Genomic DNA, 25,071 nt, shown 5'->3' with positions numbered 1-25,071 from the left:
ATTTCCGAAACCAAATTAATTCGGATTGGGTTTGGTTTTGGCTATAATCGAAACTGCAAACCGAACTTTCACCCCCTAATTGTACGAACTAATACAAAGTACTCCGTAATACTTCATCCCTAAAAAAAATTCATGTGCTAGAATTTCAAATGACTGAGGTGAATTACACTTCGTAAATAATTGGACTTGGTTTATTTTCGCTTTTAACCTTCCATGTTCCATCCAAAACCAATAATAATGTTGATTTTCATTTTAATTCCAATCATCGAGGATAAATCATTATCATGTTTTTCCTTTCAATAATAGTCTCATGTATTGCTGCCTTGAACATGTTAAGATGTCTACACTAATTGATAGTATATCACAAATGTTGTCGTACTATCATGGACATAGACCTACATTTGCACATTATAATAATAAGCCTCACGTTTAAGCTGAATTTTCCATGTTAAATTACAAATCTTAGGTGATTCTAACATAGTGGACAAGGGTGTTGAAATTGGAAAAGAATTATATTGAGGTTAACCTTTCAACACCACCTATATACCCATCATTGTTCTCTTTCTTTTTGTTGATTAAAATTCCCATCATTATTATCATTCTTATTTTTGGCAACCTCCATCATTTTCTTAAAGAAAAGGACTAAAAGAAAGAAGAGACGCTCCATTTAGCTAAATATTGTCACGTTTTCTTTTGAGGCATGCTATAAACAAACATGAAATACAAAGTAGAAGATTTTTTGTTACGTTCTATTGATTAAAGAGACTGGCTAGGCTAAATCTCAGGCTCAACTTCGGGATGGACCATGACGGCAATCATGGCCGGGCTTTTTCGATCACCTCTGCTATCTTTATAGCTGAAAAGGTAAACGATATAAGATCCCAGAGATGTGAATGATCAAGCTCAAACTTGAATGATTTTGCCTCATCAAATTGAATGGGAAAAGTATCTCTCGTAGTGGGTATATGGAATTTTTCTTACTTGCACTTCTCTCCAACTCTCTTTCTAACCCCCACTAGGAATCACGCTAGTGACCAGATGCAACGAAGGTCTTAAGATTCTATAGAAACATAAAGGGAACTACTTTTACAATATTCTGTACAAGTTTTGGACAAAACACTTATCTTGCTATATAGCGGAATTTACAAAATTCCTTCGTTTTGTAACAAACCTGGATACACAAATGACACAATTTGCTTCAAATGCTTCATTGACGAATTCATGAACGCTTGCCCCTCGGTAGCTGCAACCAAAATATTAAGATTAACACTATTTAAATTGATAAACTACGGTTTATAAACAGTCTTCTGTAGAAATGACTTGTAAGTGACTTACCTCGGACCAAAAATCTCATTTGTTTAGAGAAATCTTCCACACGCCCCATCACGGGTCTAATTCCGCAGATTTGAGAGACACAGTGTTCCAAATACAGAGCCATTTCCACTATCTTAAGCAACAAAAGGCAGACTGCTTGGGTGTCAGGTTGAATTTGTTTAGATCTATTGCTTTCGCAAACTTCAGTAACGATTGCAATGGTCTGGTCCTGGATTTCGGTAAAGCCGTAAAAACGATTAGAAGTCAGAATCCAAAGTTCATATGTAATGAAAAGACATTATGGCATAAAGACAAATTGACCATCTAATCAAAGTGGTCGTTAACTGATGTAAAATCTATACAAAGGAGAAATATATTACCTGCAAACAATGTAATATTTCTGGATCTGGAAGCTCAGGGAAATGGGAAAGATCAATGAAACCCAGTTCTTCTGCTCGTCCAGCAGCATCTTTAGCTTGCAGGAGTAAGAATTTCAGGATGAGAAATGTGATATTATATATCTGTACAGCAACAGTATCTGAGAAGTATGTAGATCTCCCTGACTCTGCATTTCCATTTACTTGGTCCTTCACCACAATAGCAGTCTGTGAATATTCATCAGGGAGACTGGCAGCTGGAGCACACCCAAGAGCAGCAGCAGCAAACCATCCATTTCTGCTATTTACAAATGATGGTTTTTTGTAATAATCATTTTCCTCTTTGGACATAGGAGCACATAAAAGAGGCACAGGCCGGCCAGACGACTCTCCAAGACGGTGACTTCTCCTACTAATGAAAGCTAAAAGATGGATAATACTACCCCGAAGCTCAGAACCCATTTCTTTGGTGGCCTTTACCCATGAGTTTCTATGCTTGGCAAGGATGCAAAGCAACATAAGAGTATGCTCCATCTCTCTAAAAGCAGATAAAGAGGTCTTCCTCTTCTGAGCTCGTGCACGTTTCTTGTCATGATCATCAGATGGGATGTCAGGTGCACTAAGATGATAAGCTATCAGATACGCTTTTTCAGAGAAGAAATATGATATCATGTTATCTACCACTTCGTTGCGAAGCGAAGTTTCTCCTAAAGAACAAATTGTTTCTGTAAGAACAGCCAAGCCTAATCCCCAAATAAACTGTGGCTTTTCAATCTCAGCTCCCACCATTGTGGATTTCTCAGGCTTAACCCAGTTAGCCACACAGCCATTTGATATTTCGGCAAACAAAACTCTCAGAGATGACAAGAAACCAGAAGCAACAATCATCTCGGCACCTCCTCTCACACTTGCAAGGGTCAAAAGAAACTTCATTATAACTGGAAGAGATTCAAAGCAGCTCTGATCATGAAGCTTGACAATGAGTTGCTGCAACTGAAGATGTTGTTGGATGATGGGGAGCCATGTGCTGGGTGCCAATAATTTCTTAATTATTAGGTCAATGGTTGCAAGGGTGATAGATTGATCAGGAATTTCAGTGCAGCTGCAAAGTATTGGCAATATGGCCAAACAATTATTAATCACTTCACTAGAGACTTCAGATTCACTGCCATTTGTGCTTGAAGAAGAGATACTGTGAGAACTATGATCCACCACCAAATGAAGCAGCATTAATAAGGACCTAATTATTTGTTTAACCTTGTTACCAAACAGTCTAGACTCAAGCAGTTTTTTCACACCAAAACCGCAAGTTTTCAGTATGACCAAACAAGTAGGTGAAGGCATGCCACTGTCAACGTGCCTAACAAGACAAAGAAGCAATTCTGTCTGAGCAGCTACATAATTAAGAACTTCCTGAGGTGGAGCATCGGATGCAGCTGTCAGTAATCCCAAAGTTGTTTGTAACTCATTGCATTCATGATCTACACAGGCAAGAAGTCTGTCCCTGGATATTTTCTTCAACATACTCTTCTGTTTGTTCACCGACTGAATTAAATAAGACAAAGATAATAGATCAGTGAAATGAACAAAGATTATCATCATATGCACTGTTCAAGCAGCATTGCAACATTCCAAAACGACAATTTAGAATAGTCAACATGAAATGAACCATGTCTCGAAACTATTCATCAGCAAGTTATGGATAGATTTATACTCCGTAACAGTTCAGAAAGGTCTTATGGTGCTTAAGAAAGGATTTTACTTACAAATATCCTACTGAATTAAGAAGATTTATACTCCGTAACAGTTCAGAAAGGTCTTAAAGATATCTCATATTTGAAGCTATACCACCTAGTTTAAATTGAATATGTGATAAACCACATAATGTAGAGTAAGCAATTAAAAAGACCAATTGGAAATAGGAAAGACAACCTTTAGAAAAAAGGATCGAGGATTGTTCAATGCATGTTTGTAAAATAGACACTAAAGAAGTAAACATGTGATTGCAGAATTCAACCAAATTGATCAATTGAAATCATAGAAGATAAATGCTCTGGTAGATCCAGCCTACTGAGTACTCACAGAGAAGTGGGCAAATGCACATTCCAGATGGCTATCCTTAAGAACCACACTAAAGAACTAATCATAGTAATCAAATCTTTTATGACTATGCAGAACTTACCCAAAACTCAGATAATGATAACATAAGCAAAATAAGGAAAGCTAGAAACTTACATCCCCCATATCAAGAGTTAAAATTGTCACAAGATCTCGCAACGCTGGGAGTCTTGAACCGAGGATTAGCAGCATGGAGTTGGCACGCTGCACATAAAACAATGTATTCTCCGCTATCTTTTTTGACGCTTTCCATTCCGAGCAATCCCAAATATGAAGGCCAATGTCACGTTGGAGGCGCCAAAGATCAAATAGGTAAGCATTGTTGGCTCCTGCCGAGTAGTCATTAACACACTTCTTCTGGTAAGTTTGCAGAAGATTTGAGCTAGATAAGAACTGGGAAAGCTCCTTGAATGCACCATGCTCAATGTCACGTCCCTCCAACTCTCCTTGCAGATGATAATAGAGATCATTGAGTATCAAGTTCTTTATGTGGATTCCTTCACTGAAAGAAAAGAACAGTATACCATTACACCAGAGTACAAGTGCTCTAAGGATCCTAAAGACAGAAACAAATAGCAGGGATGGAGAATGCAAGAGTTCAATTTTTGAAATAAATGCACGAAAGGCATTCAGAAAAGACATATAAAAAAAATTGGATATGCATCACATAGCCAAAAGACCCAATCAGTATGTAAATTCTTTAAAACACAGATGTAGCTCCAGACCTCCAGTTACACAAACAGCCATCACATCTTTTTGGCAGACACACATTTTATGACACTGGCATACAAGCATTTATATATATATATATATATATATATATATATATATATATATATATATATATATATATATATATATATATATATATATATAAAAGTAGCTATCTATAATTCATCCCACAAACTGGAAAACTCATTCCTCAAACAATAATAGCCTTCATAATAACTATTTTATAAAAACCAATCTTATTATTTCTCAACTGAACTAATTTTCACAAACAATTTTCATCTTTCATTTGACTGGGTATTCACACCTGTAGGCTGAGCATATTGGGTGCATAACCTTCAGAAATAATCTTATAATTTCTCAACTGAACTAATTCTCACAATCTCACAAATAGTTTCATCCTTCATTTGACTGGATATTCATACCTGTAACCATGCTGAGCATATTGGGTGCACAATTCCGAAAATGCAGGTAGCTTGAATAACTGCATGAAGTTACCATAATAAATAATCAGACTACGGCATCAGAAGAGGAAAGAAGGCGAATAATATGTTAGTATGAGCATACACACAAAGATGGAACACATCAAATTCTATGGTATATTATTCCATCATAATCTGCTTGCAACTTACTTTTCAGTTTTCAAGATTTATAAATACACAATACTTGTTCACGGCTATAAATTTGTTTGCTTATTATTCAATAACATAGAAGTATACAATCCACACAGTTTTTTTTTTTTTTTTTTTTTTTTGGTAGACAATTCAATTGGTAAGACGTACAGAGTAATAATGGATTAAATTAAAATGTTACAAGAAACATAAGTAGCACAACACCAAAATGATTTTATCCCAAACAACCCCATTTACATTTATTAACTTTTTCATAAAACATCATTTCATCACCAACCAAAAAGTGATCAAAATTGTCTTTATCAAAACCTAATGATACTTATTCATACTAATAGTAGTAGTAGTAGATCCTAAGCATGAAAATATAATCCTTATACTAACTGAAACTGTCACTCTTTTTCACAACATAATAAACAAATAAGCACAATTTCATAATTCACGAAAAAACCAATGAGAGCTGAATAGGTATACATCATATTATTGAAGATCGCGAAAATTAAGATGAGAACAATCACATCTCATGCCTTCCAAAACATATACTTCAGCTTGTAAACATTTCAATCTATATGTAATTCTCTTGTTCTGACAGGTTAACACATGAATTCTTTCCCTAAACAAGAAATCCTCTGTCCATAGATATATTCAAGACAACATATGCATACATCTTTTGGATGTAGTGACATGTGGCAAGGAGTATTGAGTACAAGCAGTAAACTTAATAAGGTTAGTAAACACATTCAAGATATAATACACAACTATGAAAGAGATATATATGTTAAGAGGCCCACATAGCAGGTGGAACCTTCAGCATGAAAACAAAAGGAACTGACCTTTGTAGACAATGCGGTTACTTCTGCTATGAAAGATAAAGACATGCTACCAGAATCACCTGTGGCCAACTTCCCAATTATGTGTGTAACAAGTAAACCAAAAGCAATCTGCAGAGAGGACATAAAATAAATTGTAAAATATAGAAAGAAATCAAGAATACAGCATGCATCCCAGAAACCACTATCATTCTGGAACTCGGGGTAAGGGAAAAGAAAACAGCTGACCTTGGTAGACAGTACATCATATAGAAAACAATTAGGTGAAGCATACAAAAAAGTTGCTCGAGGATAGTCCAGTTTATAAATAACAATATTTAAACTAAATGGAGAGAAAGCGGACAGCACCTATAAAAAGCTAGAATATTCAATAACATCACTATAGTATCTTTTATATAAACCTGAGATGTTCTAAATAAACCCAATAGAGAGATTCTCCCTTCATTCCTTTTCTTTGTCCCGTTTGCCTTTTGGCACAATGCTCAATGCACATATTCCAGCATCAAAATCTCTAAAAGCAGGAATAAAAAATAATACTTCCTCCTTTTTCACTAAGGCCCCGTTTGGTTTGATGTAAAACATTTTTAATGAAAAATTAGTTTTCATGGAAAACATATTTTCAAGAAAAACCACACTTGCAAGATAGTTTTCCTTTGTTTGGTTCGTACAAGAAAAGTTAAAGAGTAATTAAAAATAAGAGCGGAAATGTGGGGATAGATGAAAAGAAAGTATAAAGGAGATAAGGAGGGATTCACCTCAATATATACTTTCACAACATCAAAATTTAACTTTTACTTATTGATAATTAAAGAGATTAGTAATTGCAATAATGCATTGGAAAGCATGAAATGAGAGGTGTTGTGATTTTGGTAAAACTGCATATATTGAAACTAAACATCAAGATGAATCGAACATCCCAATGAATATGTTTTTTTCTCATATTTATCAATGATTTTTCATTGTTTAAGTTGATCTATCCTGAAAATTGGAGATACTAAATGGGAGTATGGGACAAATAAAAAGAAACAGAATAATAATAGTGCATATGCACTTCAGATTATGATGAATAGCTACAAAGATTCAATATTCTAAACTATCTTTTGAGTAACAAGGAAGGTAAGGATAAAAATGAAGCCTCAACAATGTAACAAGGTAATACAATAAACTAACCTTTGCTTGAAGATAAACATCAGTATCATACATGCAAGCTGCAGAAGATTTTAGAAGATTGCTCAAACAAGGGGTATCAGACCAAGATAGCAGGATATCTTCTAGCTGCTCAGATTCTGCGGAACCTTGTGCATTATTCCCAACACCATCAATTCCTTCTTTCAAGGATTGATCAGTTTGTCTCATCAGTGACTTGACATGCATTAATTTCTTTTGCAGGAATATTTCTAAGGCCATAATGTCCAACGCAGCAGACTGACATTGATACTCATAAGATAATTTCTGGGCCTCAGTTTCAGCAAGATTTATCGGCAAGGGAGCTTCTTTACGGCTGATGAGAATTACAGATTCAGACAACTGTTTCCAAAACATCTTACATTTTCTGATGGCCTTCAAAATATCAAAATACTGAGCAGCTCCTTGCCACAGTGCTTTCATAAGATTCAGTATACTTAAAAGAACTCTGGCATTCCTGGATGTAAGATACAGAAGATGAAAAAAATTAGCTTAGAATAACTTTTTTTAGGGGGGGAGGGGGGGGGGGGGGGGGGGGTGGCATACAATTATATTGGCTTACAAGATTGATATACAATGCATCACTCTTATTACCTCTCAAGAAGTGTAACAGATCTATCAACATAAAGCACAAGCATATCCACTAGATGTGTTGCATTGTCAGATTTCAAAGCCTGGGAAGTTGAATAACATCCCTTTTCATTTAGATCACCATTAGTCCCTAAATGGTCAGCTCTTATCTCGTCACCAGCAAATATAGCAGCAAGAAAAGCAGGCTGCACAAGCAGAATAGTAAATAATGTGAACAGACACCAAAGCAGGAAGAAAGTAAGATGTGGTACCAGATAAGTGGTAACATAAAACTCAACATGAGAAGAGATCACATGCTTGCTTTTCATTCTTGTTGGAAGAGCACTAAAACCATGATAAGGGGGAATATTATTGCACAGACCAACAAACTCAAATGAAAATTGGAATTACACTTAAGCAGGGTACTGCACTACATAGAAACAGCTGTCATGGCAGCCTAAATTCAATGCGAATCTAATTATAAAATATTCAACATAACAAAAATAATCATTTACATTATCAAGAAGTGTCTTTTAGCTTAGCGCCTTAGCATTGTCTAAAGCTGAGTATCTCACATGGTGGACCAAGCTCAAATAAACCCAATAAGATATGACTCTAACCATGTCTACAAAAAGCACAAGTTCTCTCCAATCAAATATTTGATAATAACAAAAGCCCAAGTTCTCTAAAGTTTGGCTCCGTTTGACTTGCAAAGGTTTTCAAGTTGTATGTAGCATGTGCCTCAGTCTTGGCTTGCACAAGTAGTCCATGGAACACTTATTTCTCCATAATATGGGCATCACCATTCCAACTCCAAAACTTCCATGTCCACGGATTCCATCTTGATAGTTGGATTGTATTTGCGTACTTGGTAACCATTACTACAGCATAGCTCTTGTTTCACCTAATTAAACTATAGTCCAAGAAACTTCCTAAACACATACATAGATATGACAGAAAATAGAGAGTGGAAGCAGATGTAGACATAGCTAGATAATTCATACAGAGTCAGCAATAGTTTACTCCAGCATAAAATTCAATTTTTTCTTTTAGAGCACAACTCAATTCATTCATATAGAGTCAACAATAGGATACTCTGGCATCATTACAGTTTCTTATTGAAAAGTACTGAAACGCAACAAACCTGGTGAGTTGCTGCAGAAGTGAGTAGCTCAATAGCTGCTACAAAGAGGGGTTCATTTCTTTCAGGCTGTTCACGAATAATACTTTCAATGGCAGATCTTAGTTGCATAACCTGAGGCAAAATAGTTTCAGAAAGCTTTCAAGGACTTGTATACACAGCCACAAAGTCTGTGTCCAGGATAAGGATAGACAATAAGACTCCCATTGATTTTTAATTTCAACCACACAGCACATAGAGTTTGATTGAACAATATTGTACCAGATATAAAATTCAACCTGTTTACCACCGAGACCGAAGTTTGCGTTTCCAGATAGATAAGGTTGCAAACGATCAGCAGTCCGGCATAGCAGTGAAAGTGCTGTAGTAGCTCCCAATTGTATAGCCTGCATAATGCTCCAATCAGCATACTCTATACATGTATCTAATTAAAACAGACATATTTACAAATTTTCTGATCCTCTTAATTATCTCATATTACCTCTGTTCTTAAAGTTCATTATGCTTTCCATATCAGTCAATTCCTACAAGTTCTTCACACTTTTGCTTAATTTTAATTCTATTTTTTGCATATTCATTTTACTACCTTACCCCCTTCTCCTCACAATGTTTACTTTTCTCCAACCCACTAGACACATCAACATTTTTACCCAATCGCCTAAATTTGTGTGCAAACACTAATCGTAAAGAACTTCTGGCAATGGAGGTAGTATATGACAATAGAATGTGATAGTTAATTTTTCTTTCAATTTCAACAGCCCTAATTAGATTGATTTAAGAAGGAAATCTTATGATAAAAAAGACTTAAAGCATACAGGATTTCGGAAATACGAGATTAAGGATGCCAGGGCCTCAACAACAGGAATCGGCTTAGTAGAGTTTGACAGCAATGCTTGGTAGAAGACTGGCAAGCCAGAGTAGTCATCCTGTAAAATAGCAGGGGAATATGGCAGGTAAATACAATGTTGTCCAAGAATAGTTACAAATAAATAAAGATGTACCTTGAAATGAATTACAGCCATATGTGAAGCATTAAATTCTATAAAAGTTATACCATGATCTATGGCTTCTTACGTACTCCTCTGAGTCCCTCCTTTGCATATAGTTGTTTCACTTCATTTTACATGCGTTTTATGGCTGAAGTTCAAGGGTGGTGTAAGGGTATACATGTATCATAAAGCAAGGGTTGATAGAAAAACAAGGGTATAAATACCAATTTGAGTCGGAGGCAAAAGTTACTTTGGAGAAAAAAAAAAATTTATATATATAAATAAATAAATAAAAAGGCAGCACAACTACTTTAAAACACCACGAAAAGAATGTACAACAACTAATTAAAAATGGCGGGAGTAAAAGATCTAAAGCTTTGGAAGGAATGTCTATTATATTGCACCCGAGATAAAATAACAAACTTAAACAAAGGCTAATAGAAGATCTACTTAGTAGTTACACAACCTACTTCAGAATACCTTCCCCTTATCCTGTCCCCTCTTTGTAGTTATGCCTGTGGACAGGGAGGATTTTGTTCAACATTTTATAATGTAAATGAGATCTATATTGCAAAGAGAGAAGTAGTACCTCTGGGAAGGTGGAGAGAATGTTCACTAGAATATCCAACATGGAGGATATTGCATGCTGCAACCCATCAATCTCTCTCCAATCATAAAGTCTACTGACGTTGAGTTTCTGAGCATAAACGGAAACATTTAACTCTACAATTGAAAAGTAAAAAACCTAGAAATAAGAATGAATGTAAATTTAAAATGAGTCACAATTACCTCTAATGCTGGTGAAGTTGTACAAATAATTCGAAGTATCATACCATGGATGGAAGAATCAGAAAGTATAATATCTTTCATATACCCACCGAGCTTTGTCAGGTATGGGACAGATATAATGCTCATTTTCAGCACTTCAAGCACCTGTGCAGAAAGGAGAAATAAAATGACACACTTTTTTTTTTTTTTTTTTTTTTACCAAAACAGCAATAGAAATTCTAGAAAGAAAAAGCCATTAATTGGTGTAGTGTCTTATTCTGCAGAAGAAACATCCACAGATGTGGCCCTGGAGCAATCATATCTATGAATCTATCCAATGTACTCAGGCATTTGAACCCTTCCCATCTCTCAGAGATGCATGACAAATACATTATTATGATGTGAGGGGAGCTCAAAACAGAAAATCTACCAACAGGACAGTTATCATCAAATGCAATTTGGTAAGAACAACATAATCTGTTTCTATGCAGACTAAAGTCTGTCAACATAATCTATTTGTTTGCAAATAATATCTCTCAAAACACTCCGTTACTTCGGAAATTAATGTCTATCAACATAATCACTATGAATGTAGCATGCAAGTAAATGTATGGTACCAGGCTTTTGACAGAGTCATATACTGATATAACAGCCTCCTGACTTTCAACTACATTCAGACTCCTATAGTCCTATTTCAAGACTTTTGATACTATAAATACTGACTTGATACTCGGATTGTTACAGGATATTTGATTTTATCATCGCAAAATTGCATAACTAGTTATGGAGAATTGGACACATTTGTTTAAAAAGGTGCTGATGTGCATATCCCATAAAAGGGCAAACCAAAACATATCATAAAGTTCAAGATGAGAGCAGAGGATGATGTATTGGAAATTCTGAAGACCACAGTCTATTTATCATTTAGTATCCAGATAACTATAAAAGTCAATTGATTATGGAACTTCACAGTGATTATGCAACCTCTTAGCCATACAAAATAAGGCAAAAGAAAACTAGAAGGTACCACAGAAAGAAAAATATTACATACTTTCAGAGTCACATTCCATCGATCTTGCTTCACCTTATATTTCCAGTACTCATGATTTACAAAGACATACTGAAGACAGAACATGACAAGAGCATGGGAAAATTCATTTTCTACCCCAGCTCCAAGAAGTTGCTCGGTGAATTCCAAAACTGCAATATCAAACAAAGTTGTATGAAACCTCTGTAATATTATAGTAGTATAACAAATACGTAGTGATAGAAATGGCAAAGATTTGAAAATAAACGAGAGCAAACAAAGATTAGGTATAAGAATGTGCCATAGATGACAGATGTCGGAAGCCAGTGACAAACAATAGGATATCTAGAAAACTCCAAGATGGTTCCAGCACTCTAATCCTAGATGGCAGTTATTTATAAATTTTTCATCCACCACTATCAAACTCAGAAGCAAAACAGGGTAGGATGAGAGGCAGGGAAAAGAAATTTATCTATCTATTCTCCTTCCAACCAGCCCTTGAAGTTTAAACTAGTTTCTTGAGAAGTCATTTGAACATTACGAATAGTAAAAAATGACCATACAGAAAATTAAGTATACACTGACAAAATAAGGATATCTTAATGATGCAGCAAGAATTCCAATAAACCTTGCACCAAAACATCTATCAATGTTCCACTTTGGGAAACATCACGAGGAAATCAGAATACACAATATCTTCTTAATCTATTGTCAGACAGAGCTCGGTAATTTGACATAGGACCTCAAAATGTAACAACTAAATCAACAGCCTCAATCAATCAATCAATCAATCGATCAAAGCCTTAATCCCAAAAGTGGGGTCGGCTAACATGAACCAAATTTGATTATTCCGTGTAGTCATCAACATAAATCTTTCTCCTCCATCCCTTACGATCCAAAACTTCATCCTCACGTAAATCCATGCACTTCATATCCTTCCTCACTCCTTCCAACCAAGTCATCTTTGGTCTCCCTCTTCCTCGTTTAATCCCTCCATGGTCCCACTCTTCCACTCTTCGCACCAGTGCACCCTCGGGTCTCCGTCTTACATGTCCAAACCAACGCAGACGATTTTCCCTTAATTTATCTACAATGCCTGCCACACCTACTTTCTTGCGAATAACCTCATTTCTGATTCTATCTCTTAAAGTGTTTCCACACATCCACCTTAACATGCGCATTTCCGTAACCTCCATCTTTTTAATATGCTCTTTCTTAGAAGCCCAACATTCTGTACCATAGAGCAACACTGGTCTTATGGCAGTCCTGTAGAATTTTCCCTTCAACTTTAAGGGAATGCTGCGGTCGCATAACACTCCCGTGGCCGCTCTCCATTTAAGCCACCCTGACTTAATCCTGTGGGTCACGTCTTGATCAATGTCACCATTCTTCTGGATGATCGACCCTAGGTACTTAAAACATTCACTCATGGTCAAATCCTTTCCATCCAAACTCACCACTTCATTGCTTGTCCCCCTCTGAGTGCCAAAACGACATACCAAATATTCAGTCTTACTCCGACTTAGCTTAAACCCTCTAGATTCCAACCTTTGCCTCCATTGCTCCAACTTGACATTAACCCCATCCTTAGTCTCATCCACCAAAACGATATCATCTGCGAACAACATACACCATGGAACCTCATCTTGAATTGGTCTAGTTAATTCATCTAGAACCGTTGCAAAAAGAAAAGGGCTTAATGCAGACCCTTGATGCAATCCGATTGTAATAGGGAAATCTTTTGTCAACCCTCCACATGTCCTCACATTTGTTGACACATCCCGATACATATCCTTAACTAGGTCTACATACCTTCGTGGGATACCTTTCTTCAACATTGTCCACCAAAGTATCTCTCTTGGCACCTTGTCATATGCCTTCTCTAAATCAATAAAGACCATATGAAGATCCTTCTTCTTTACCCTATAAAACTCCATCATTTGTCTTATCAAATGGATTGCCTCCATAGTAGATCTCCCAGGCATAAAACCAAATTGGTTATCGGAAATGCTTGTGCATGCCCTCAACCTTTGTTCAATCACCCTTTCCCACAGCTTCATAGTGTGGCTCATAAGCTTAATTCCTCGATAGTTAGAGCAATCTTGAGCGTCTCCTTTGTTTTTATAAACCGGGACCAAGGTGCTCTTCCTCCAATCTTGTGGGATCCTTGTAGCCGTCCATATCTTGTTGAAAAGGTTTGTTAACCAATCAATACCAATCTTACCCAAACACCTCCACACCTCTATCGGTACCCCATCAGGGCCAACCGCCTTCTTAGGTTTCATCTTCCTCAGTGCAATCTCCACCTCTACTCTCCGAATCCTTCGCACATACTCCATGTTGATTTCTTCATCACTCACAGAGGTATCTCCTATCACAACTCCATTACTTCCATTAAATAATTCATCGAAGTACCCCTTCCACCTGTCCTTGATGTCCTCCTCTTGCACTAGGACCATTTGGTTCTTATCTTTGACACACTTCACCATGCCAATATCCTTCCTTGCATCTTGTCTTCTCTTTGCCATCTTATAAATGATCCTTTCTCCCTCCTTGGAATCAAGCTTTTCATAAACCTCCTGATATGCCTTTTCTTTTGCTTGGCGAACAGCTGCCTTTGCCTTACTCTTAGCCTCCTTATACGCTGCAAAGGTTTCATCACTCCTACATTTTCCTAAGGCTTGATAGCATTCTCTTTTTTGCTTAATTACTGCTTTCACCTCTTCATTCCACCACGAAGTATCTCTCCGTATCGAAGTTCTTCCCCTTACTTCCCCTAAGACCTCTTTGGCTACTCTTAGGAAACAGTTCTTCATTCGTAACCAAGTCATGTCCGGATCCACCTCTCCATCCCAATCCGCTTCTTCAATTACCTTTTCTGTAAAAACCTTAGCCTTTGCATCCCTTAGGGTCCACCATCTTATCCTCGGTTCTTCTTGTCTAACTTTTTTCTTCGCCTTCTCTTTCAGACGAATAGTCATTACCAATAGCCGATAACCTTACAGTTTAGGCAACTTTGTCTATCTATGCTCCTTGTGAGCAGGAAGTCTATTTGAGTTGCATTTGCTCCACTCCGAAAAGTTATCAAGTGTGAATCCCTCTTCTTAAACCAAGTATTAGCCAAAATTAAATCATATGATTGGGCAAAATCCATAATAGCTTCACCACCTGCGTCCCTCTGCCCATACCCAAAGCCTCCATGGACACTCTCATAGCCATCTCGGCTCGCCCCAACGTGCCCATTTAGATCCCCTCCAATATATAACTTCTCTGAGTGGTGGACACCCTGTACCACCTCGTCTAGATCCTCCCAAAATTGTCGTTTCTCTTCTGCATCTAAACCCACTTGGGGAGCATAAGCACTGATAACATTCACAATCTCCTTGCCACATAGCAACTTCAGCCTTATCAACCTATCGTTCTTCCGATAGACCTCGATCACCTCTTTTGCCAACCTCTTATCGAGAACCACACCAACTCCGTTCCTAGCTCCACCATTCCTTGTTCTGTGGCTCGTTTCTTGCCCAACATACCATACCTTATACCCCAAAACCAAGCCTCGAGCTCCTTCTCCTGTCCATCTTGTCTCTTGGAGGCACATGATGTTCACGCGTCGTCTTTTCATTACTTCTACCAATTCTGCTGATTTTCCCGTAAGAGACCCCACATTCCAAGAACCAATCCGCAAACTAAAAAATAAATCAACAGCCTCTTATATATTAAAAAAAAATAAATAAATAACAAACTTACAGCTTGGCAAAAGAACAAAGGGTTTCCAGATTTGTAGGCAAAGTTTATATATGTTAATATGTATGATTCTAGCTAAGTTGATTGATTAATCAAACGCATTTTATAATCACTAGATGTTACGGAGTAGCACTTTAGACAATTTCAATGAATGATTGAACTACTTTGCTGCATGGGCACTCATGCATATTGAAAAGAATGACAACCTTTCCTTTTTGAGTACTGTTTCATCTTCTACATAATTATTGCCTGTACCTTTAACTGACACACACAATAATTTGAAAAATATATTTTTCCGTGGAACATAAAAGTAATACAAATTAACACTCTCTTCATTTTTTAATTACATACAGCTTCTTACACATTTGAATGCACGTATAAGTCGGTGGCTAAGAGAAAGTACGAAAAGGAAAACTAAGCTAAAATAATATTGGGAAATTCTCTATGGTAGACCTCTAATAATAAACATTCTCAGTGGTAAAATGCAAAAAAAGTTAATATCCTTGGTAAACTATATTTTAAAAAGTTAAGTCAATGGTAACCTTAATCAATGTAATTAGGCATTTCTTAACCATGGTTAACCATTCTAAGTAAAAAAAAGTTGTGATGCCTAAAATACCCCCATTCTAAAATTAATTAAAAAAAATAAAAAATAAAAATCACCACCCTGCCACCACCTTCCCAACCATCCTGCCACCATTCCCTCTCCCCCTCCCCCTCCTCTGGTCGCAGCTCCCCTCCCCCAGCCCCTATTCCCTAACTTTCCCATTCCCGCCGGCAACCTTTATCCCCTACCCTGACACCCCAAGTACCCAACCCCGACACCCAACCCCGATTACCCAACCCCCACCCCGACACCCCAAGCACCCAACCCCTTCGACCACCCTTCCCCATCTTCTCTCCTTTCTCGCACCTCACCACCATTGAAAATGATGAAAAAAATCGAACTAAATTTGTGAATTTCTGGAAATCGAAACCCTAATTCCTCACAATTGAATAAGAAATTATGTGAATTACGGGTAATTGAAATTAATTTGATGTTTGTTGAAGCAAAAGGTGTCGCCAGTGGGGATTTAGGGTTTCGGGAAAGGGTGTGGGTGGGGGCTGGTGGTGTCGAGGTTAAGGGAAAGGGGAGGGGGGATGAAGTCGGCGGTAGGGGAGGAGGCTGTGCGCCGGTTGGTTAGGGGGAAAGGGACGCCGGCGGTTTTCAGGCGGTGGGGGAGGGGGGCTGCGTACAGGGGAGGGACAGAGGTGGTGGTGGCGGGGTGGTGGGGAGGTGGTTCTTAACCATGGTTAACCATAGTTATGCTTAAAATGCTAATTATCTTGCTAAATGTTACCATTGACTTAACTTTTTAAAACATAGTTTACCAAGGATATTAACTTTTTTTGCATTTTACCACTGAGAATGTTTATTATTAGAGGTCTACCAAAGAGAATTTCCCAATAATATTTCATATTAAACCCAATTTCATGTTTACTTAAGTTACACCACAAGAAAACTCACAAATGAAGAGTGATAATAAAGTAAGAAACACCAAAGAAGAGAAAGAAGGGAAATGATAAATTCAGATTATAATGAGGATTGTTTTTGCAGGACCAGGATTTATCTACAATAACTTCAAACTACTAAAGAGGGAGTGTACACTAACAAGTTAACAAAAACGATTTTGTGTGGAGAAAATAGGCAAATAGGTAACAATAATTTCCCACGCAATATTCAACCCTTAACTGAACAAAAAAACAAGACACCATAAGCTCAGAACAGTATAAAAATGTATAATTTGAAAAAATCCAAGGAAATTAAAAGGTGACCATCAAGGGAAGTTAACTAGGAGTAACCGATAACAAGAAAATGCTATGACTTTGGCATTGGTTACCCCCAATATCTAGCAAACAGAAGCTAGAAATGGAAGAATGCATGCTAAAGCCCAACCAGAATTACATACAAAGTTTAGATACATTTACTCAATAGAAAAGGATGAACCAGTGCAAGGGACATCTGAAGAAAAACTATGGAAGCTTTCTTTTTCCTTCCCTAGGAAAAGATACATGTAGAAAAACTAAGAGATAGTAAATAGTTACATAGTGCAGCCACCATCAAAGCTGATTAAATACCCAACATAATCAAGGGTCAAAAATCTATAATGAAATTCAATGTAAACAATGGTAAATATAGCACGATTCCGTAAGTATGTGAATGAGTGACTGCTAAAGAGAAAGAGCAAAAGTAATAAGCATGATCAAAATCAATGTAGATACCTGAAATAGTCAGGGGACAACCACCATTGTGCTCACAATCAATCAAAAGCATTTTTGCAAGTCTTCCCGAAAGTAACCAAGAACCACTGGTATAGAAATAGAAAACATCAAATGTCAAGTTCTACATCTTGATATGTCCATTTGTCATTCACCATTTGTACGAGATACAAAAAACTGTTTAAGTAAATCGTTGAAGCAATTTACTTGAAATTATAATGCTCAAACACTAGGTCTCAGATTTAATTTGCTACACCCACAAATCTTGCCAGTTTTATGATAAGAGTTGTTGGAGTTTACCATAAAGCTGACATATTAGATGAAAATTACAACACCAACAGTCCATTGTAAAAAACTAAAAACTGCCATAGACAAGATTTTTACAGTAATCACAAGCAAATTGTGTAAGAGACGGAAGTTTCAATTACAAGATAGAATTAGGTACTGCAACCTGGTCAATCCAACGAATCCATAACTCAAAAAATAATAATAACTTAAACCCAGTAAGTAGTTAGAGGAGTTGGAATAGATGCAAACACAAAACAAATAAATGATATCCACAAAAGCAAGTAACAACAATGCATATCCATTTCACTTGAAAGTTACTCGGTATAATGACCAAATGATAAGCACTAACCTTGATAAACTACTGTTCTGATCATTGAATATGCTAGATTTTAGGGACAGATCAAATATATTCATCGTCAAAACCACAGCACTAACATGTGATGGTGAGCTGAATTCAAAGGACAATAAAAGGAAAGGAATTAATTCTCAAAAAAAAAAAAAAAAAAAAAAACAAAAACACACACACACTCTTTTGTAATCTACAAACTTTGTTTGTTCAAGGAATGCTTCCAGGAAAATAGACAATCAACCAAAACATAGAACAATTGAGAAAATTACCCTTTCATCATCTTTGCAAGAATATTAACAGTCATGGACATGGCTAAAACACTGCCACTGTATGGTGACAGATTTCTAACAAGGTTGCACAAGACTTCAACCATGTCAATCCTGCGATAAAAAGGAAATTTGACATTAAAATATTAAAAACTAGACAAGGAGAAATAAACAAAAGCAAAATGAAACTCGGACTGAAAGGTACCAGATACCACCCTCCATATGCTCACCACCATAGCTTGTTTGAAGATAAAGCGATTTGCCAATATTCATCATAGAAAAACAAACATCCTGCATATGATTAAGCACAGGACAGTGTGAGAGGATGTTGCAGGTAAATGGTATGCAGTGTAAAGATATATGTGACGTTTTATTCATGCAGCTAAAAACAAAGCCTATCTATTTCAGGTGAGCAGATATTGTTCCTACTGCACATGGCTTAATCCTTAATTATTTTTCAGATATGTGGCCTAAGGAACCAGCAAGAAGCTTAGAGCCTTAGTCATTACCACTATCGGACACGCACAAGATAAACAGCCTACCATATTCGGAAGTCCAAACTCTCTGCTTCCTCTTGTATACAAGATACTGATAAATTGTGATGCCTCAACATACCATATTGATTTCACTATAACAGCAGGATCTTTTCACCTAGTATCATTACTCTATAAATGTTAACAGCGCAGACTATTGCTGTATACTGTGAAAGCCTTCATAAGCAACGGATAGTCATGTGGAATATTTGCCTATTTTGGGATAATTTCATTCCAGAGACCACAAGTAGAAGGGTATTAAGACTTCAGCTTGACTACTCGAAACTCCTTAAAGTAGTGCATACCCTAAGTCCTGGCTATATGATGCAGGGCTCTGAGCAACAGCACTAATCTCAGTAGCTCTGGAATAGCACTATGTTGTAAAGGATAACACCCAGCTATTTACACTTGGGGGAGTGCATATCAGTACATTATACTCACAATCTCAAACCGACCTTTACTGGTCTTCAAGGTTGTTCCTTGACTGACCGTATCTTTTCAACATAATACCCAAATTTTTTTCAAAAACTATGTCCATAACAATCAATCAATCGATCAATCGATCAAAGCCTTAATCCCAAAAGTGGGGTCGGCTAACATGAACCAAATTTGATTATTCCGTGTAGTCATCAACATAAATCTTTCTCCTCCATCCCTTACGATCCAAAACTTCATCCTCACGTAAATCCATGCACTTCACGGTCCAAAAAGTATGTCCATAACAAGGCTGGTCCAAAAAGTATAGCCGTACATTTAAGATCAGCATAAGTTTAAGATTCTTATTGTTAACCAAGTATAAAAAGCTTTGATTTTAACCTTTCTTAGGTCTGCATTTATTTGACCCTCACACCCTAGGCAAGGGCCTTGGTAGAAAATTGAGGTGATGGTGAGGTAGAAAAACAAGAGTTTAACATCCGGATCCTAGAGGTTACTAAATCCGAAGCCAAGCACTGAAATTAATTGGATAAGAGGCCAAGTTAGAACAACAAAACTTTGGAGGACTATATATACTTTCAAGGAAAATTGTGTTATAGGGTGTTGTACAGCAACATTCGCCTATGAGGCTATGACCTACTTAAAATTCTATCAATAATGAAGGATTAAAATCTTATTATACAATTTCATTTGAAAGAGCCAACTCCAAAACTTAGAGGTTAATTAATTCAATTAGCAATCAGCATGCAAACAAGAGTATCAAATAGCTTCTTACCATGTTGAAGGATACAACTCGACTAAAAAGGTCAAGGATCACAAGAACCTCTTCATTACCATCCAGCTCCAGCATCTGGGCTAAACGCAGAAGCAAGACAACCATCCCAGACTGCTTGTACTGCAGGTTTATGAAGCAAATGTTAATGCCACATAAAATCACTCCAGTTCAAACCAAAACAATCTAGCACCTAGTCATAGAAAAATCTAAGCAAGTAAAAAAGCACTCAATCAACTGCCTAACAAAAAAATACTACGTATAAAAAATAAAAATAAAAATCACATGAAGTAAAAAAAAATAAAAATAAAAAAGCATCCACAATATTATACAATAACAACAGTCATCATAATAAATATCTATCATGAAACAAGTTACCAAATATCAACCCATCAACGTTCTAGAAATGGTAAGGGAAAATGATTAAATTAACAGAGAAAATCAATTCGAAACAAGGCACCTTTGTACCTTACTATATATAATTTGTTATAGGCTAATTGTAATCATCCAGAATAAAGAAATTTAAAATGCAAGGGGCACTGAGATGGAACTTTTTTTCATCCTATGTCATGAGAGAAAATGGAGCAAACAAGAAGCAAATCGAATATACTTTAATTACCTCCCAGCGCACAAGAGCAGTTTTGGAATCAATCATTCTCAGAATACGACCACGGGTTTTACTTGGAATAAGTAAACCTTCAACAGTAGGAACATGCAATGGAATTTGAGTCTCAATTAGCTGAGATGCTCCACCAGCCAACAAATCACTATCTATCTCAACCACAGACGAGATTCCAACAGATTTCTCCATGAAATTGTACCTGCAAACATAAATAAGATGAGAAATCCAGAGTTATGACTTATGAGACAGTTTGATATCCCAACTTTGTTTGTCAAATCATTTATGCCTAAGAGTATAATTGGACAATAAAAACTGAATCCACAAATTTTCAAAAGGTTCACTCTCATTAGAAGACAAGGTTCCAGAACAAGTCAAAAATTTTGTTCCCAATGCCTAAGATAACCTATGAGCATGATAACCCCATCATGCAATTAATGCATCAAACTAGAGGCAAAACTAGGTGAAACTAGTTTCTGCATTGTAAGCTAGTTTCCTCTTATGAGAACGATATCTTAATTGTGCTAAGGGTGCATTGTGCATCTTTCTAAGAATTATATACATGAAAGAGAGGAGAGGGGAGGAAAAGGAGTGGGGAGAGAGAGGAGAGGGGAGGAAAAGGAGTGGGGAGAGAGAGGAGGGGTGGGGGGTGTGGCGGCAATCAACTTCCATTACTAACAAGTGGGTAAATTGGTAAGAGAGGAGCGTCAAAATCTAAATAGATACTTAATTATGTTCCTAATATAATCTATATGACTGTATATGGGAGATTAGTATAATTAGCATCCCTTTGGATTTCAGTTACATTTATGGTAATTATTTACTTCTTAGAGGACGGTGTATCTTCAACCTTAGAAGTTAATGTTTCTCTCGCTCATAATCAATCAAAGCCTTAATCCCAGAAGTGAGTAGGCTACATAACCAAAAGTGATTATTCCATATAGTCATCCACAAAAATCTTCCTCCTCCATCCCTTACAATCAATTACCTCATTCTCATGCAAATCCATTTGCTTCATATCCTTCCTAACTCCTTCCAACCAAGTCATATTTGGTCTCCCTCTACCTCCTCTCGCTCATAAGGTAAAAAAAAAAACTAATTCTCCGTCCAATATAAATTAAATGTCCTGCTTTGAGTTTCAACACTTAAGTTACCAAAATGTGAGCAATAACTATAATTATATAAATATATCATATTACGAAAAATGCAAATAAATCACATAATAAAAGCATTACGAAGCTGTATACAGCTAGGAATAAGGAAGAGGGTCAGCAAGAAAATCAAACCACTGAAACTTCAAGAAATTTTCAGAGAAAAATTCACTTTTTTTACTCAACACAAAAACAAATCTTTACTCACACACACTCCGCAGGCCAGCACCCCTCAGAGACTGCAGTTAAAAAGCGAGTCAGCTCAATAGTTCTGTACGGAAATTCACCCTCCAAATTGCAAAGGAGACAACGAACAGGACCGTCAACTATGCTGCCTTTGTCCCAGAATTGAACACAAAGTGACTCCTGCAGCATTTTAAAATCAGATTACAAACTAGAGCACTTCTCTACCAAATCAGCGATTACAAATATAACTTTGGTGTACCATAAGGTTTCACAAAATTCTATTTTTGGTGCACCGCGTTTATACCAATTCCATTTCGGTAACCTGACATTCAAAGGTTTTTTTTTTCCCCACTTTAATGTCATGAAATTAAGTTCTTCAACAGTTCCATTTAATTAATTTACCCCATCAGAAAAAAAATAATAATAAAAATTATCACGTATCTTTCATTATTCAATGGATAACTAACGTCATCTAAAATTCTTACAAATCCCAAGTTCTTACAAACAGCACAAAAATATAAAATAAAATATTATTTCCCTTCCTTATATTCTGGTTTTTTACTAAAAAAAAAACTTTAAAAGAGAAAAAAAAAAAAAAGAAAAAAATACACTTGGCAAATTCATCAAACACAACAAAGTATAAAAGAAGGTTTAAATTCTGCTCCAACTTGTAGTGGAATCAACATGTAAAACAAGAATCGCATGAAAGAATGTCAAGGCACCAGCATAAAATTAGAGAAAACACAGGACACCGAAGTGGAACTACACCAAATTTCAAGGTGCATAAAGTTTTTAAAAGTAAACTGCACATTTGCTAGTTTGCAAATATCAACTTTATAAAAAGCATGCACATAATAGATGAGACTATATCAAATAACGAGCACATGGTTAACACCCTTAATGTTGACCCTTTTGGATCAATAGCCAAATCATACAGTACTAAAATACTACTTCCTCCCAAATCACTCGTAACGCCTTTAACTGGTAAAGGATTTAGACAATTTAATTGGAATTATATTCTATTGGGTGGTAGTTGATAGTTGGGTAATTTTTTAGAGGGAAATGTATCATTACTTATGAAGATGTGAGTAAGAGGATTTATTTTTATATTTTTATAGAAAGTAACAAGTATATTGGTCTGAAAGTCAGTGAGAAATATGAAACTATGAAAGATATTGAGGGTTCATGCCTTCAGAAAGAGTGTTGTAAGTAATTAGCGACGGCTTTATAGAAACTGATACAAATCATTTGGGGAAGAGGGAGTATATTATTAAAAAAATCCCACAATAAGCACATAAAAAATTGATATGAAATTAAGGAACCTTCATTTAAGAAAATTTAATGACACGTCCATCTACTTCCAAAAGAGAGTGCAAAAATGCTACTACATCCATCCCACTTTAGCTGCCCATTTGACCAAAAATGAGAGATTTTTTGGTTAAACAGGGCAAGTAAAGTGGAACAACGTGAGCATTTATCAAGTTTAAGGAATGAGGAATTTGCCTCGCTCCATCAACCAAAAGCTTCCGGCAAGTAATATATTCACAAATGTAGTTACCAATGATAAAATTCAAGAAACATTTTACAAAAAAAAAAAAAAAAAAAAAAAGAAAAAAGATAGAAAGAAAGTAGAATACATACCTCTCCACGGTAGGTCTCACATAGGATATTTAATATAAGTCTGAAAGTATCATCTTCCAGCTGCAAAACGATGAAACCATATAGGTGAAGCTAAGATAAACAATAAACTTAGTACATTAATGATGCCCCCCCCCCCCCCCCCCTCTTCATACCCAAAAGATAATAATTACCTGGGTATTAATTTCATAAGATGCAATAAATGCAGAAACAAATGTCCTCAAGATGCTTCGGTATCCAGCCAGAGGTCCCTTGAGCAAAGACATACAGAACCCATCAGGAATAAAATGATATTGGCAATTGATTTCGGCAAGAACTACAGATCAATTGTCAAGTCTCTGCATAATAGTTCATAACTTCATATAGTTGCAGACTTACAGCAAAAAATGGCAAAGCAACATATCCAAGATAACAAAAGGAATAAAATCACTAACTGTACTCTCTACATGTAAAGATGAATATCAGCAGGTATAACTTACATCTGAATCCTTCATCACATCACTTTGAAGAATTTCCATAAAAATGCTCAATGAAGAAGACTCGAAGGCTTGACGAACATACCCAACATGGTCAACTTCCTGAATAAATCATACAACATGTGCTTATAAATATGATATGTGAAAGAAAACTATTTTATCAGATAAGCTTACCGTTAGCTCACTGTGTTCCTCTTTTCCAGGAAGAGATACAATCAGGCAAAGAAAAACAGCCCAGGCAAGGATCAGAGGACCCGCTTCTTTGGTTTCATAAATATCAAAACTGGATATTACAGAATCCATTTCTAGGATATCACTTGATGAAAACACACAAGAGCTATCCTTGCTGAATAATCAAAACACAAAGAAGGTTGTCAATTGTCATATAATTGTAAATAATACAATAGAAAGACAAAACAAAAGAAGCCACAGTCGCTGGAAATTTAACCAATCAAAAGCCTATAACATTGGCTATAAGTCTTTGGCACAGCAATAGAAAACTTTACAGCAGCTAAGTCCATAAGAGATATGGGCCCAATTTAAGCTTTCAACCGCATTATTAGATACAGAGAAAGTTTATTTGGACAGGTTTGATAGGATATTATAGCTACTCCAGCAGAAATTTGTCATCTGAACATTATTTTAATCCCTAAAAACATGTGCATGGGTACACAT

At 36.4% G+C, this 25,071-nt stretch overlaps 1 protein-coding gene across 2 annotated transcripts; it reads right to left on the bottom strand.

Moving 5' to 3' along the window:
• Nucleotides 1-656: 656 nt before the first annotated feature.
• On the bottom strand, nt 657-24,727 carry LOC145559057 (uncharacterized). 2 transcript variants are annotated; one of them, XM_081620459.1, is made up of 25 exons: nt 24,571-24,727; nt 24,400-24,498; nt 24,094-24,171; nt 23,924-23,983; nt 22,305-22,462; nt 20,946-21,147; nt 20,330-20,449; nt 18,792-18,877; nt 18,590-18,700; nt 18,321-18,419; nt 17,687-17,772; nt 11,702-11,850; nt 10,672-10,815; nt 10,472-10,579; nt 9,709-9,819; nt 9,172-9,279; nt 8,897-9,007; nt 7,777-7,958; nt 7,168-7,639; nt 6,001-6,108; nt 4,964-5,022; nt 3,927-4,311; nt 1,695-3,236; nt 1,336-1,543; nt 657-1,243 (listed from the first exon to the last, which is right to left on the bottom strand). In XM_081620459.1, exons 1-25 carry the CDS (start codon nt 24,697-24,699, stop codon nt 1,143-1,145), a joined length of 5,016 nt encoding a protein of 1,671 aa, XP_081476585.1. In that variant the 5' UTR covers nt 24,700-24,727; the 3' UTR covers nt 657-1,142. The 2 variants fall into 2 exon arrangements, with proteins under 2 accessions (XP_081476585.1, XP_081476586.1); XM_081620460.1 differs by lacking the exon at nt 18,321-18,419.
• Between the last annotated feature and the right edge of the window lie 344 nt (nt 24,728-25,071).

This window comes from Chenopodium album, chromosome 9, assembly GCF_948465745.1.
Source record: "Chenopodium album chromosome 9, dcCheAlbu1.1, whole genome shotgun sequence".
In the NCBI taxonomy this organism is placed as follows: Eukaryota; Viridiplantae; Streptophyta; class Magnoliopsida; order Caryophyllales; family Amaranthaceae; genus Chenopodium; species Chenopodium album.
The sequence above is the reverse complement of the archived record's forward strand: the minus strand, read 5'-3'. Positions and strand labels throughout refer to the sequence as shown.